Below are 13,238 nucleotides of genomic sequence, written 5' to 3'. Positions count from 1 at the left end.
AATGAATTTCCTGGTTTTCTTTGAGCTCTGTATGGCCAGCCTTGGATGCCAGAGAAGCTTTTGTAAACACCAGTGGACACAAACAAAATCCCCAAGAAAACCTGCTCCGTCTGGCTAAAGAACCAGGAAAGGGGCAACCTAGCAAGACAGAAAACTTTTAGATGATAATCAGTGTATCACAGTCTAACATTGTAGAATGAAACTACTGTCACCCCCATTAGCAAATGCTAAGTGGGAAACCTAGACTTCTACCCTCCCCTGGCTGTACCAAGTCATTCTTAACATTCTCCTGCCAGGGTACGATCAGAAAAAGTTGACTGAATCAAGATTTTTCACACCCACTTGGTGGAGATAAGGTACCATCCTCCAATCCTGGACTCCCAGCCCCACTAAGCAGTAACAAGGTGCCCCCACCCCCTTCACGGGAGCCAGAGGAAGTCCAGTGGGAGCTGGAACTTTCACTACGATCCAGTGGCAACAAGGCCTCCTCCCACCCACAGAAGCCTCAATGGGAGCCACGTGGGGAGCAGTAACATTTGTCTCAGAGAAGCTGATTGGACAGTCTGGACTTCAGTCTCCAGCTGGGAACAATGAGGCTATCCTCTTCTCCTCCACTAGGGTGAAGTCAGAAGTGGCCTGCCAAAACAGAAAATTTAAGAGCCAGAATCTTGTAACATAATACCGTAAATGCGCATGATATGACCAAATTATTTCTCACACCAAGAACCAGGAAAATCTCGGCTCAAGTGAGAAAAGACTGTCAATAGACACAATACCAAGAGTACACAGATGCTGGAATTAACTGACAAGGATTTTAAAATAGAACCATAAAAATGTCCCAGTGAACAATTACAAGCACGCTGGAAGCAGATGAAAATATAGGAAATCTAAGCATGCAAATAAAAAAGGATCAAACTAAAAATTTTAGAACTGAAACATGTAATAACCAAGATAAAAAGCTTGGACTAGCCCAGTAGTAGGCCGGAAATGACCAAGGAAAGAATGAGTAAACTGGAAGACAGAACAGAACTTACTCAGCCTTAACAACAGGGAGAAAATAGACTGAAAATAAATGAACAGTACCTCAGGGGCCTGAGGGAATGTAAGAAAAGTATTTGTATCATTTTAGTCACAAAAGGAGAGGAGAAATGTAGAGCTGAAAAATATTCTAAAAACTACCTTAAATTTCCCCAAAACTTGGCAAACCTATACATACAAAAACTTGAGCAAACCCTAAACAGGATAAACTCAGAAAAATCTATGCCAACTTGTGTTGTTATTAAATTTCTGAAAACCAAAGACAAAGAAAAAAGCATTTAAAAGAATGGGGAGAGAGGAGACTAATCCTATGAGAGAAAACAGTCTGAATCACAGTGGACTTCTCATAGGCAACCATGGAGGCCAAAACAGTGGCACAACATTTTTCAAATACTAAAAGGAACTAGCTGTCTGAAGTAGTACACCTGGTAAAATCATCCTCCAGGAATGAAGAAGAAATAAAGACATAGTCAAATAAAGCAAAACTAAGAGAATCTGTCACCAGCAGACCAGCAATAGACTTTCTTCCTCATCTTGGATATTCTCAATTATGTTTGATGGTTCAAGAAAAAAGTTTACCATTCTGTAATATGGTTCTCCATATATATAAAATAAATATTTAAAATAATGATGTTATAAATGAAGCAGGGTAAAGGGACTTAAAGAGAGGCAAGTTCTCTACATTTCACCTAAACTGGTCAAATGTCAATACCAGTAGAGTATATAGACCAGTAGATTATGTATACATAATATAATGCAAACACTAAAAAACTATACACAAATATTCACCCAAAAACACTATGGACAAATCAAAATGGAATTCTAAACACTGCTAAAGAAACTCATAGGAAGACATGAAAAAAAAAAACAGAAATGAGTCACACCTGGCAGCACATGCCTGTAATTCCAGCTGCTTGGGAGGCTGAGGCAGGAGGATTGCAAGTTTGAGGCCAGTGTGGGCAATTTAGCAAGACCCTGCTCAAAATACAATAAAAAGGTCTGGAGCCAGGGACAGTGGCACATATCTGTAATCCCAGTGCTCTGGGAGCTAAGGCAGGAGGATCACAAGTTTAAACCTAGCCTGGACAAGTTAGAGACTTAGCAGACCCTATCTCAGAATTAAAAATAAAAAAGAGCTGGTGATGTCACTCAGTGCAAACACCCTGAGTTCAATCTCCAATATTGCAAAATAAAAATAAAAAGGGCTGTGGATATAATTCAATGAAAGAGCACTTGCCTAGTGAGGCCTTCACTCTAGTAGTGCAAAAAAGAGGAAAGGGAAGGGAAAGAAAGGGAAGGGGAGGGAAGGAGAGGGAAGGGGCAAAAGGGAGAGGAGGGGAAAGGAAGGGAAGAAGGAAGGAAATAGAAAGAAGAATAGAAGGAAACAGAAATTAAAAACAGACAAAATTTTAAAATTAAGTGGCAGACTTAGACCTAACTTATCAATGACTATATTAAATACAAATGGCTTAAATAAACCAATTAAAAGACAGACATTGACAAAGTGGGCTTCAAAAATAAAAAGTGACCCAATTATATGTAATGGCATTATGCTGAATGCAAAAAAAGCCAGTCTCAAAATGTCACATACTATATGAATCCATTCTATAAATAACAAAATTGCACAGCTAGAGAACAGGTGAGTTGTCAAAATGCAGGGGTGATGGGAGAAGGAAGCAGATTAGGAAACTAAAAAGATCTTTGTGGTAATGGAACAAAAGTTCTGTATTTTCCTTGTCACAGTGTTAGACAAATCTACACAGGAGATTAAAATGGTATATATGCAGAACTATATGTAGAGAGAACTATTCACACACATTTCATAGATATCAATATCAATATCCTGGCTTTGACAATGTATCATAGTTACATTAAGATGTACATGGAACCTTTTTGCAATCTCCTATGCAATCTATAGTTATTTCAAAATATCAGATATCAGATATTTTTGCGTATGATTTTTTTTCCAATTTCCTTTTTTTTTTTGAGACAGAGCTTCACTATGCAGTTTGTGCTGGACTTGAACTCACTTTGTAGCCCAGGCTGGCCTTGAACTCACAGCAATTCTCCTGCCTCAGCCTCCCAAGTGCTGGGATTATAGGCATGTGCCACCACACCTGGCCCTCAACATATTTTGAAGCTGGAATTTGTCTACGTACTTTAATATCAAAGTATGGTAAATAGGGGCTGGGGATTTAGCTCAGTGGCACAGCGCCTGCCTGGCAAGCATGAGGTGGTGAGTTTGATTCCAGGTACTGGAAAAAAACAAACAAACTAAAAAAAAAAAAACCCCAAAAAACAAAGAAACAAAGTATGGTAAATGAATATATATTATATTTGCAATTTTTGAACTGTAATTTTCTATTATGACTTCTTTAATTTATTTATTAGCTAAAATTTTGTTTTCCTATATGGCTTATTAAGAACAAAATTTTTAATGAACAACTGATTCCTACAAAAAAATGAAGAAATTACAAATACATTATACTGGATAAAGCCAAACACAAAAGAGTATATTACATATGGTTCTACTCTTATATAACTTTAGAAAAAAAAATTTAACCTAAAAAGCAGATCAGTGGTTGCCTGAGGTCAGAGAGGTTTACTGGTACAGGGCACAAAGAAATACTTGGAATAATAAAAATGTTCCTTATTTTTATACAGTAATGGGTACATAGGTACAAATATTACCCTAAGTTAACACAAACAAGCTGGGCCATGAAGAGGTGACCTTTTTTTTTTTTTTGGCACCAGGAACTGAACTCACAACCTCACGCTTGCCAGGCAGGTGCTTGCGCCACTGAGCTATATCCCTGGCCCTTAGTGATTTATTTTAAAGTACCTCCTATAGGAGAACTGGTGGGCAAAACTGTAGTTCCACCCTTCTAAGCTAGTGGCCAGTCACCAAGACCACATAATAACAACAAACTTTACAGGAAAAAAAAAAAAAGCCAGATGATTGTTACTTCCAAATTCCATTTAAAAGAATTTTTAAAATATTAGTGAGTCAAAATGAAAATGTAAGGCTAATCACTGGGAAATAGTTTCCTAATATCCAAATGCAGTGCTCTTTAAATTGTCTGGCTCACCCAAGAAGCTCTAGACATATAAAAAAATCTAGGAGATATTAAGTTCCCATCCTGAAGAGAGTGGGAATCACCACCTAGGAAAGGACCCATGTATGAGAAGAGCAAGAAATTCACTTCACACCCAAACTCCCTTGCACAGATCCTAGACTGCCTGGGGAAAATGCCATCCGCAGGTTGGCACACTGTTTAAGCCGCTATTTCTTAGACCTAGTCCACAGGTGCCCAGGTACCCTGGCCTCTGCCAGAGTGGCCTCTGGAGTTTATCTCTGCCTCACCCTTTGTATTGGTCAGGACTTTTGTTCACAAGTATAGAAAGTTAATTCCTAGTGGCTTTTTCATTGTTCTTTTTATTAATATATGTTTGTAGTAAAGTTTACCTTCCTTATGCAGAGTTGGTACATGTACATAACACATCTTAATCCCTTTTTTCATCCCCTTTCCGTCCCTTCTCTCCCCTGCCCTCCATCTTTTGATCCCCTTCCCTTTTGAGAAAGCTCTAGCTCCCTATTCCCTATTCCCTGTCTTTTATTTTACTCTTTATTTATAATTTGAGTTTCTTGAGTAGCTGGTATTATAGGCATGTATCACCACACCTGGCTTATACCTTTCATTTTAATCGATCAGTTGACATTGTAATGGGGAGAAAGAGAACAAAAAGGAAGGAGATTTGATCTTTCATGATTAGCTACAAGGAGTTATTTCCTTAAGCAGTGTCTTTCCTGTATTTTTTCTTGTTCCTCCTTTTTGCACTTATAGATAGATATTAGAACTTTTGAATCTACTCTCCCATGTTTCCTAGTGTTTTCTTTCTACTTTAAAAAGACTTATTTCTCTTAGTTGCCACATTTTCAGGGAATCCCTTAAATTCACAATCCTTACTCAAGAAAATTAAGCAGGAGGATCACAGCTTGAAAGCTAGTCTGGGCAACTTAAGATTCTGTATACAAAAAAAGGGCTGGGGATACAGTTCAGTGGTAGTGTAGTTGCCTAGTATGCACAAGTCCCTGGGTTCAGTCACACACACACACACACACACACAGAATAAGACAAAAGCCCTCTAGTGCAGAGAGCAAGAGTATATAGGAGACGATATCTGTATTTTGGAAGCTGAAAGCAGATGGACAAGTGATAATTAACTGATTAGCAATTAAAGTAGGAATTAGCAAATCAGACAATGTCAAAAGTCAGATGCTTGCATATGGGTGAGCCAATAAGCACATATATTCAGAAAGATTCAACAATTGAATACTGATAGCCCTTAAAGATAGGGAGGGGTAGAGATAAGGATGAACGCAGTGGAATTGGTTGAAAAATCTGTCTGAAAAGCATCATCCCATTTAGTCAGCTGATTCTTCCTCCTCTCTAACCGAGGACTAGCAATATAATCTCTGATACAGCAGAGAGACTGTGGGCATGGACCATTAGGCCCAGCTGAAAACATGGATAAAGTCAATAAATATACTGAATGTTGAGTCCTCAGTCCTCTCCTTCCAAATGATTGTGGTCTAGCTTTTATACTACAAAGAGTAAACTAGAAGGTTGGTCTCTGGAGAAATCAAGCATCCCAATAAAAAAGACCTACAGATACTGACCACAGAAAGCCTTGCACCAGATGATTAAATCTCTGCCCATTCCTTAAAAAAAATGTTCACAGTTACCTTTTTTAGCTCTTCATTCCTAAATATGAAGAGGATCATCATACATTTTAACGCAGAAAGGAGTCCTTTGTCTGAGGGACAATGTTTAGCCAAGTGTCCCTCAGACAAAGGACTTCTATCTAGAACATATAAAGAACTGAAAAAAATCAGACCTGCAAATTCAAACTCAATCCAAAATTAGGCTTCTGAGCTGAGTATGCACTTCTCAGATGAAAAAATACAAGTGGCAAATAAATATATGAAAAAAATGTTCAACATCATTGGTCATTCCAGAGAGGCAAATTAAAACAACACTGAGAGTCTATCTCACCCTAGAAAAAATGACTACTATTAAGAAATCAGGGGCTGGGGATTTAGCTCAGCGGCAAAAGCGCCTGCCTGGCAAGTGCAAGGTCGTGAGTTCGGTTCCCGGTACCGGAGAAAAACAAACAAACAAACAAAAAAAAAAAACAAGAAATCAGTGTGGTACTTTTACACAACGGAGTACTACTCAGTCACAAAGAAGGACAAACTTGAGGATGCAACTCAAGATTGAGCAAATAAATCAGACTCACATGTGTAAACACTGTATTGTCTCCCTAGTGTGAGAAGCTGAAAGAGTAAATAAGATCCAAAATGTACAATAGAGATTGTGAAATAAGAGGCTTCAAAAGGAAAGAGAAACTGGGATGTGGGAAAGGATGGAGGGAAAAGGGGGAAAAATGCAAGTCAGTTATACTATTAGTGTCTCTTAGTTCATTGAAAAGGAAGGTCAGTGTTAACAGCAACTGGATAAATTTTTATGCCCATAGCTTGTGATCTGAGCAACTACTTTAAAGATAACAACACACAATGTATTAACTACTGTTATTCTCCTATGATTTTTGTTATGAAATTTTGTTTTACCTTTTTTTCCATAAAAAAAGCAGAAAGGGACTTAGGAAATAGGGACAGTGCTGGAGTAGGAGACCTTTAAACTATAGAATTATTAGAGATTTAGCAAGCATCCTTGAAACAAGAGTAGGACATTTCCGAAAGTAACAAAAAAATCATGACAAAGATGATGCCATAACAGAAAAAAAGTTAACAGAAAAAGATGGACATCTCTATGAAAACAGTGGAAAAGACAGAAAGCTGAAGATTAGAAGAAATAATGACAATATAGGAGGTATTAATTTGATGTTTAAGTTGCTATATTTTGAAGTTTTTTGTTAAAGAGCTTTGCCTAGAATTTCACCAATAAACATACTATCAAAATTCTAAAGGAAGTTTTTTTTTTAATCCTATCCATAATTCTATTCTTAGGCAAATTATTAATCAAGTGTGAGTTGAATAAAGATATGGTCAATATACAAGATTTTTTAAAATGTTACCTATTAAGGACTCCTTCTCAGAAAACTACTGAAGCAAATGCTTATTATGCCAAGTTCCAGGTGCAATGGAAGTCCTATAAATGATTGTGTAAGTGCTACCTCACTACCCATTATTCTACAAATTCACTGATAAACCACCATACTTCATATGGGCCCATGAATTTTGTTTCACCTTTCTAAACAAATCATTTATACAGATAAGGGCGCCCCAATTTTTTCCCTGAGATTCCATGCACCCTAGGAACAAGCTTGATCAAAGTGATAGAAACTTTATAAACAGTGATCAACAACTAGGAATTTAAGAATGAAGAGATCATAAATCAACTTTGGGAGCAGATTTGTTATGGTGACAAGGGCAGAAAGTAACACTGAAGAATAAAAGAAAGAAGATGAGTGCACAAATCAAGCTCATGACAATATCTAGGATAATCCACCTACTTATACAACTCTGAGCACTTCCCTTCCCCTAAGTGACCTGAAGTGTCTTTGTTTATAAAACTAGGCTACAAATATTTACTCAGAATTTTATAGGATTAAACTAAGTACATTAATTTTCCTCCATCAAACATATGAACACACACACGTATTTGAAGTCAATTATTCTTTGGGGAGAGGACAAGCAGTATATGAACCTTAATAGAGCCCATCTTTTTCAATTTATAGACACCTACTAAAGAAGACAGTGATGCTTAAGAATTTTAGAAAGTAGATGGCCCATTATTTACAAAATACCTTGGAGAACCATTTTGGTTTTAGAAAGCTGGGAGGCAGAGCAGAGTTCAGAAAGGAAATGAAACGATGAGTGTATCAGTCAGTGCTTACTAGAGAAACACTTAATGCAAGATGCACAGATATATAAACATTTACAAGATTGGCTTATAATGGCTGCCCACAGAGTCAGGTGCAGAAGAGTGCAAAAGGGCTGTCTTCATGCTGGAGATCCAGAAGATCCAGTGAAAGGCCTGGAGCTCACTGCAGTGTCCCGTATGAGTTGGTATCAGGAAGCCAAAGGGTCTGGGCTGGCGGCTGAAAGGTCTGCACCCAAAGGCTGAAGAATTTATGCTGGAAACCAGGAGATGACCTCACAGGTGAAAGTGAAGACTAGAGCTCCTCCAAAGAAACAGAAATGAGCCTTCCTTCTCCACATCCCTTTTATTCCACTCAGATGGCAAGCTTATTGGTTGCTGTCACTTGTACCCAGTAAATCTCAGCAAATCTTCAGGAAACCCCTTCTACTATACCCAGAACTATGCTGATTCAATTTAGTTGGCTGTTTCTTACTCAAGTTGACACAATCAGTTTACTACCACAATGAATAATAAATTCCTTGACATAACAAAATAATACTACAATTGCAGTTGTATATCAGTGGTAGAACACATGCTTAGCATGTGCAGGGCCCTAGCTTCCATGCCCAGCCCTGAAAAAGAAAGAAAGAAAGAAAAAGAAAGAGAGAGAGAGAAAGGAAGGAAGGAAGGAAGGAAGGAAGGAAGCAAGGAAGGAAGGAAGGAAGAAAAAAAAGAAAGAAAGAAAGAAAGAAAGAAAGAAAGAAAGAAAGAAAGAAAGAAAGAAAGAAAGAAATTGATTTCTTCAAATATGCTATTGTTGGAGGGAAGATGTGGAAATAAACAGAGAAAAAAAATTTTTAAAAGATTCCACAAAGAAACATATATGATGGATTGGGAATGGGGGTGCTATGGGTCAAATCAGGGAATTTTCTGGTGCCAGGGATGGTTTTAAAACATGTTAACAATATAGATGGCTAGCTGGATGGGGTGGTGCATGCCTGCAATCCCAGTGCTCAAGAGGCTGAGACAGGATGATCACTGGGAGTTTGAAGCCAGCCTGGGCTACATATTGAGTTCAAGTATAGCCTGAAGACTATAGTCTGTGAGACTCTCTATCAAAACAACAAAAATAAATAAACATAAAAAGTTTAAAAATTAAAAATATAGATGGCTAAGTCATAACTAATTCTGTCTTTACTTAAAATTTTGATAGTTTATTCATCATGGATATTTTACATTAATTTTGACTTTTCAAATGTTGCACTAAGATATTCTTTGTCTTAATTGCTGAGTTTTTGAGAGCCCCTTATATATTGCACCCAAAGCAAGAGCTTCAGTCACCTCACTCCACTCCCTGTCCTTGCAGACTTTCAGTAAAATCTATCACATGGCAAACCTCAGTGTCAGTGACAGCTCTCAAACATGGTTCAGTGCAAGGTAGGTCAACACAGTAGGCAAGATATGAAAAGTTTCTAGAAATCGCATAAGAACCCTAAACAGCATGGGAGGTAAGGTAAACATGAAAGCAAAAAGAAAGATAAGCAGAGCAGGAGTTGCTGGACAATGCTGGCAGGGGTCCCAGAGAAGATCCCTGGGGTGGACCCCATAGCTCACCTGTCCTTTAACTGTGGCTTCTCCAAGGTATATGAGAAGCCCAAGATACCCTGGGATGAAAAGAGAGTCCTCTTCCTGAAAAGAAAGTGCAGTGTTGGGACCCTGAGGAGTAAAGACTAGCCACGGGAGCTGGAGGAAGGAACAGCATGAACCTCCCAATCTTTACAGAAATGCTGAGTACAGCCAGCTCCAGAACAAGCAATGGAAGTGATTTAGAGATGATAGTGGGTGGGAAGTATGTCTAGAAGGGCAGTCTAGACTCTATGGTTGCTTAAAAGGCAAACTGACAACAAAGAAGAATGGGGCCTAGAGTGCACACCTGCTCTACCACCGCTGTCTGGGAAGATAAGAATAGAAATGACGGATGGGCTCTTGTCAGCCTCTGCCAGGCAGAGCCTCGGGATCCTTGTTCCATCCCTTCATGCTCCGGTATTTTATTTTTCCTGTGGCAGCAATCAAGTAGTGAATCCACTAGGGAAGTCACACTCCCGAACGACGGGTAAACTCACGGTCACCAACTTCCTCTAGGGTCTCAGCCCTGCCCAGCACGCCTGTCACAGTTTCCCAGTCATAGGCAAGTATGGTGGTGCACGCCCATAATCCCAACTACTCAGGGGACTGACGTAGGAAAATTGCAAATTTAAGTCTAGCCTGGGTAGCTTAGTGAGACTGTGTCTCAAATTAGAGTGCTTATTTAGTATGCATCATACCCAGCAACACAAAGAAAAAATTTCCCAATTCATTTATTCATATTCTCTTTTTTCCCCCCTCCCCCCCCGTCTTCTCCTCTCCCCTCCCTCCTCTCCCTCTGCGCTTTTCTCTCTCTCTCCCCTATGTGTTGTCCAGGCTGGCCTTGAACTCTGGGCTCAAATAGTCTCTCTGCTTCAGCCCCCCAAAGCACCTCAGCCTCTTCCTTCACTGGCTCTACTACCCATCCTCGCCAGCTCTGGCTCGATCTCTATACCCTTGAAAGGCACCTGACACTCCAGTCTGCAGTCCGCTTGTCTTTGTACTAAACTGTCCTCCATGATTCCACTATCTCTGTGTCCTCACACGCACATGCACATGCGCTCTTTGAACCAGCAATCCACTGTGAAAGAGCATTAGCAGCACTTGCCAGGGAAGAGCAAGACCAAATGCTGTGTTTCAACACAACTGTTTATAAACATCTGAAACTCCCCTCCCCAGCTTTGCTGAGGTAAAATATACAATTAAAACTTGTATATTTAATGTACATACGTGATGTTTTCATAAATGTGTACATTGTGAAATGACTGCCACAGTCTAGTTAATAAACATATCCATCATCTCACCTAGTGACTGTGTGTGTGGTGAGAACACCTGAGCTCTCCCATCGTAGCAAATTTCAAGTATAACTACAGTCACCGTGCTGTAAATTAGGTCTCCAGTTCTTACTCATAACTGAAGCTTTGTACTCTTTGAGCAATATTTCTCCTTCTCTCCCAACCCCCAGCCCCTGGGAACCACATTTTTATTGTTGCTATGAGTTCAACTCTCTCTCCACATGATTTCATAGTATACTAGAGTGGGCGGAAAAAAGTCAGAAAATAGCAGAGAAACAGGCTGTGGTATGGACTGGTTTTGGAAGTAGCTATGAAACAAGCTTTCTTTTCTAGAACACAAAAGTGACTCATGAAAATATGTGTGGAGAAGACCAGATCCTGCTGTTACCAAGGAAGGGAATTTGAGCCACTTTATTTGCATATTAGAGAACATGATGACTTCACACAACCAGAACTGGGAACTGTCAAATGGCAGACACCCAGCAGAGCACATAGGCAGAGGCAGACATGGAGGACAAGGAATAGTATCCAGGATGGACCAGGCACTGTTGTGAGGTTTGCAGGCTGAAAGGTGGAACCCCCACCTCCTTACCAACTTATCCCTACCAACGTCCAGCACACTAAGTCATTTTTGAGGTCTGGCTCAGAAAGCAGATTTATCTGGCAGCCCAAGCCTCTAGAGGCACCCATTGTGAACCAAATGCTTCCTTAATCACAAAGGTCTAGACAGGGACCTGTACGAGAGTTCTGACCCTGAGTCAGGCCTGATTTGATTAATTCCCAGATGGGCAACAAAGCCAGAGCCCAGAACCACCTTCTATTGTTTACAAAGTCCCTAAGCAGCGAGGGTCCAGTTACTGTTCCTGGCTTTCCTACCATGAGACACAGTAAGGACCAAGAGACAGCTTGCGAATAAAAATTAACTTGGGACCTACTGAAGGAGAAGGGGCTGTACTCACCTTGAAAGGGATGCCCATTTCTGCTCCCTAAGAGATTCTATTCAGCACCCTAACATCCTGGCTGGTATTTCTGGGTTCCTAACATTTCCTGCATCGGTGGAGACTGGACAATACAATCCTGCCTCCCGGCACTCTCAAGAGGTCTAGCCGGGGTAGTGGTGCACACCTGTAATCCCAGCACTTGGAAGACTGAGGCAGGAGGATCACTGTGAGTTCCAAACCAGGCTGGTCTACAAAGTGAGTTCAAGGCCAGCCTGAACTGCATAGTGAGACCTTGTCTCAAAATAAAAAGAAAAAGAGGTCCAGCCCGCAATATTTGATGTGCTAGGGATCTTAAAGGCCAGATGTTTAAAAAGGGTGTGGAGAAGCTGCGGAGTGTAAGAGGGACGGGTACGAAGGGTACCAAGGCTTAAACTGTTACTTGTCCTAGGTAGTAGTTTGGGGAACCTCCGGTCATTTATTGAAGGACAGGGCTCACAGGGAGTGGAGATCTGGGGTCCTGCACTGCACGGGGTCTAGCAGCACAGCATGCCCGAAAACTGGCCCAGCCTTCTAAGCTGGCCTTCCAGTAGCTTTCCCCAGGTCCCAGCCCATAGATTTCTCCTGTTGGTAAGATGGACTCACTCCCTCTTGCCAAGTTCTCCCAAAGACTTGGAGACCTTGCGAAGTGTCCTCATCCTTGTTCCCTTCCAGGGAGGCTCTTGCCCTCAGGGATCCCAGGTATGTCCAGCGGGGCGCACCGCCTCTATCCTGCGGGCCTCACCCTTGCCGGGCTCCTTTATCTGCCTTCTGGCAGCGACGCTCCTCCCACCCGAAGGCACAGCCCCACAGCTTGCTCTGCCGCTCCACTCGCAGGTTCGGGCTAGCCCGGGGCGGGGACGTGGGAGTGCCCAGAAATTGTGAGGGCGGGAGTGCAGACCCATCTTTTAAAGGTCTGGAAGTGACCCAGAGGCGCCAGCGGCCCCGGGAGGTCCCAGGAATTGCGCAGGACCCGGCTCCCCAGCTCGATCGGCGGGGGGCAACATGGGCCGCTACCGCATCCGCGTGGCCACCGGAGCCTGGATCTTCTCGGGGTCGCGCAACCGCGTGCGGCTCTGGCTGGTCGGGGCGCGCGGGGAGGCGGAGCTGGAGCCGCAGCTGCGGCTGGCGCGGGGTGAGGTCAGCGGGCGACAGCCTGGGCCGCGGGGGTGGGGGGTGGCGTGTGGATGGGCGAGGGGCCGGAGGCTGGGGGCTGCCAGAGCGCGACCGCGCGAGCGGGGTCGCCTACTGAGTGCGGACCACAGGGATTCAGGGCACGTGTGTGTAGTGTCGGGAGCTAAAAGCCCGGTCCGGGCGGTCTCCATCCAACTCTCTCTCCAAACGACCCCAGGGCCAGAGTAGTTAAAACCCGGCAGTTAAAAGCCGGCATGGTGGCGCACGCCTGTAATCTCTGCACT

The 13,238-nt window shown here is 41.8% G+C and overlaps 1 protein-coding gene and 1 long non-coding RNA gene across 2 annotated transcripts in view; one reads left to right on the top strand and one right to left on the bottom strand.

The window, feature by feature from the left end:
• The window catches only part of LOC102008209, a 16,964-nt gene extending 4,450 nt beyond the window's left edge, over window positions 1–12,514 (bottom strand). The window contains exon 1 of the long non-coding RNA XR_001236856.1: window positions 12,427–12,514. This is a non-coding gene — a long non-coding RNA (uncharacterized LOC102008209). The remainder of the gene's footprint in view (window positions 1–12,426) is intronic.
• A 226-nt stretch (window positions 12,515–12,740) lies between these two features.
• LOC102008394 (arachidonate 12-lipoxygenase, 12S-type) overlaps window positions 12,741–13,238 on the top strand; it is a 12,485-nt gene continuing 11,987 nt past the window's right edge. Inside the window, exon 1 of the mRNA XM_005399578.2 lies at window positions 12,741–12,960. Coding sequence (XP_005399635.1) covers window positions 12,826–12,960 — 135 coding nt within the window. The 5' untranslated portion in view covers window positions 12,741–12,825. The remainder of the gene's footprint in view (window positions 12,961–13,238) is intronic.

This window comes from Chinchilla lanigera, unplaced genomic scaffold (genome assembly GCF_000276665.1).
Source record: "Chinchilla lanigera isolate Chin_1 unplaced genomic scaffold, ChiLan1.0 scaffold00066, whole genome shotgun sequence".
NCBI lineage: Eukaryota > Metazoa > Chordata > Mammalia > Rodentia > Chinchillidae > Chinchilla > Chinchilla lanigera.
This window is presented reverse-complemented; position numbering and strand designations above follow the sequence as displayed.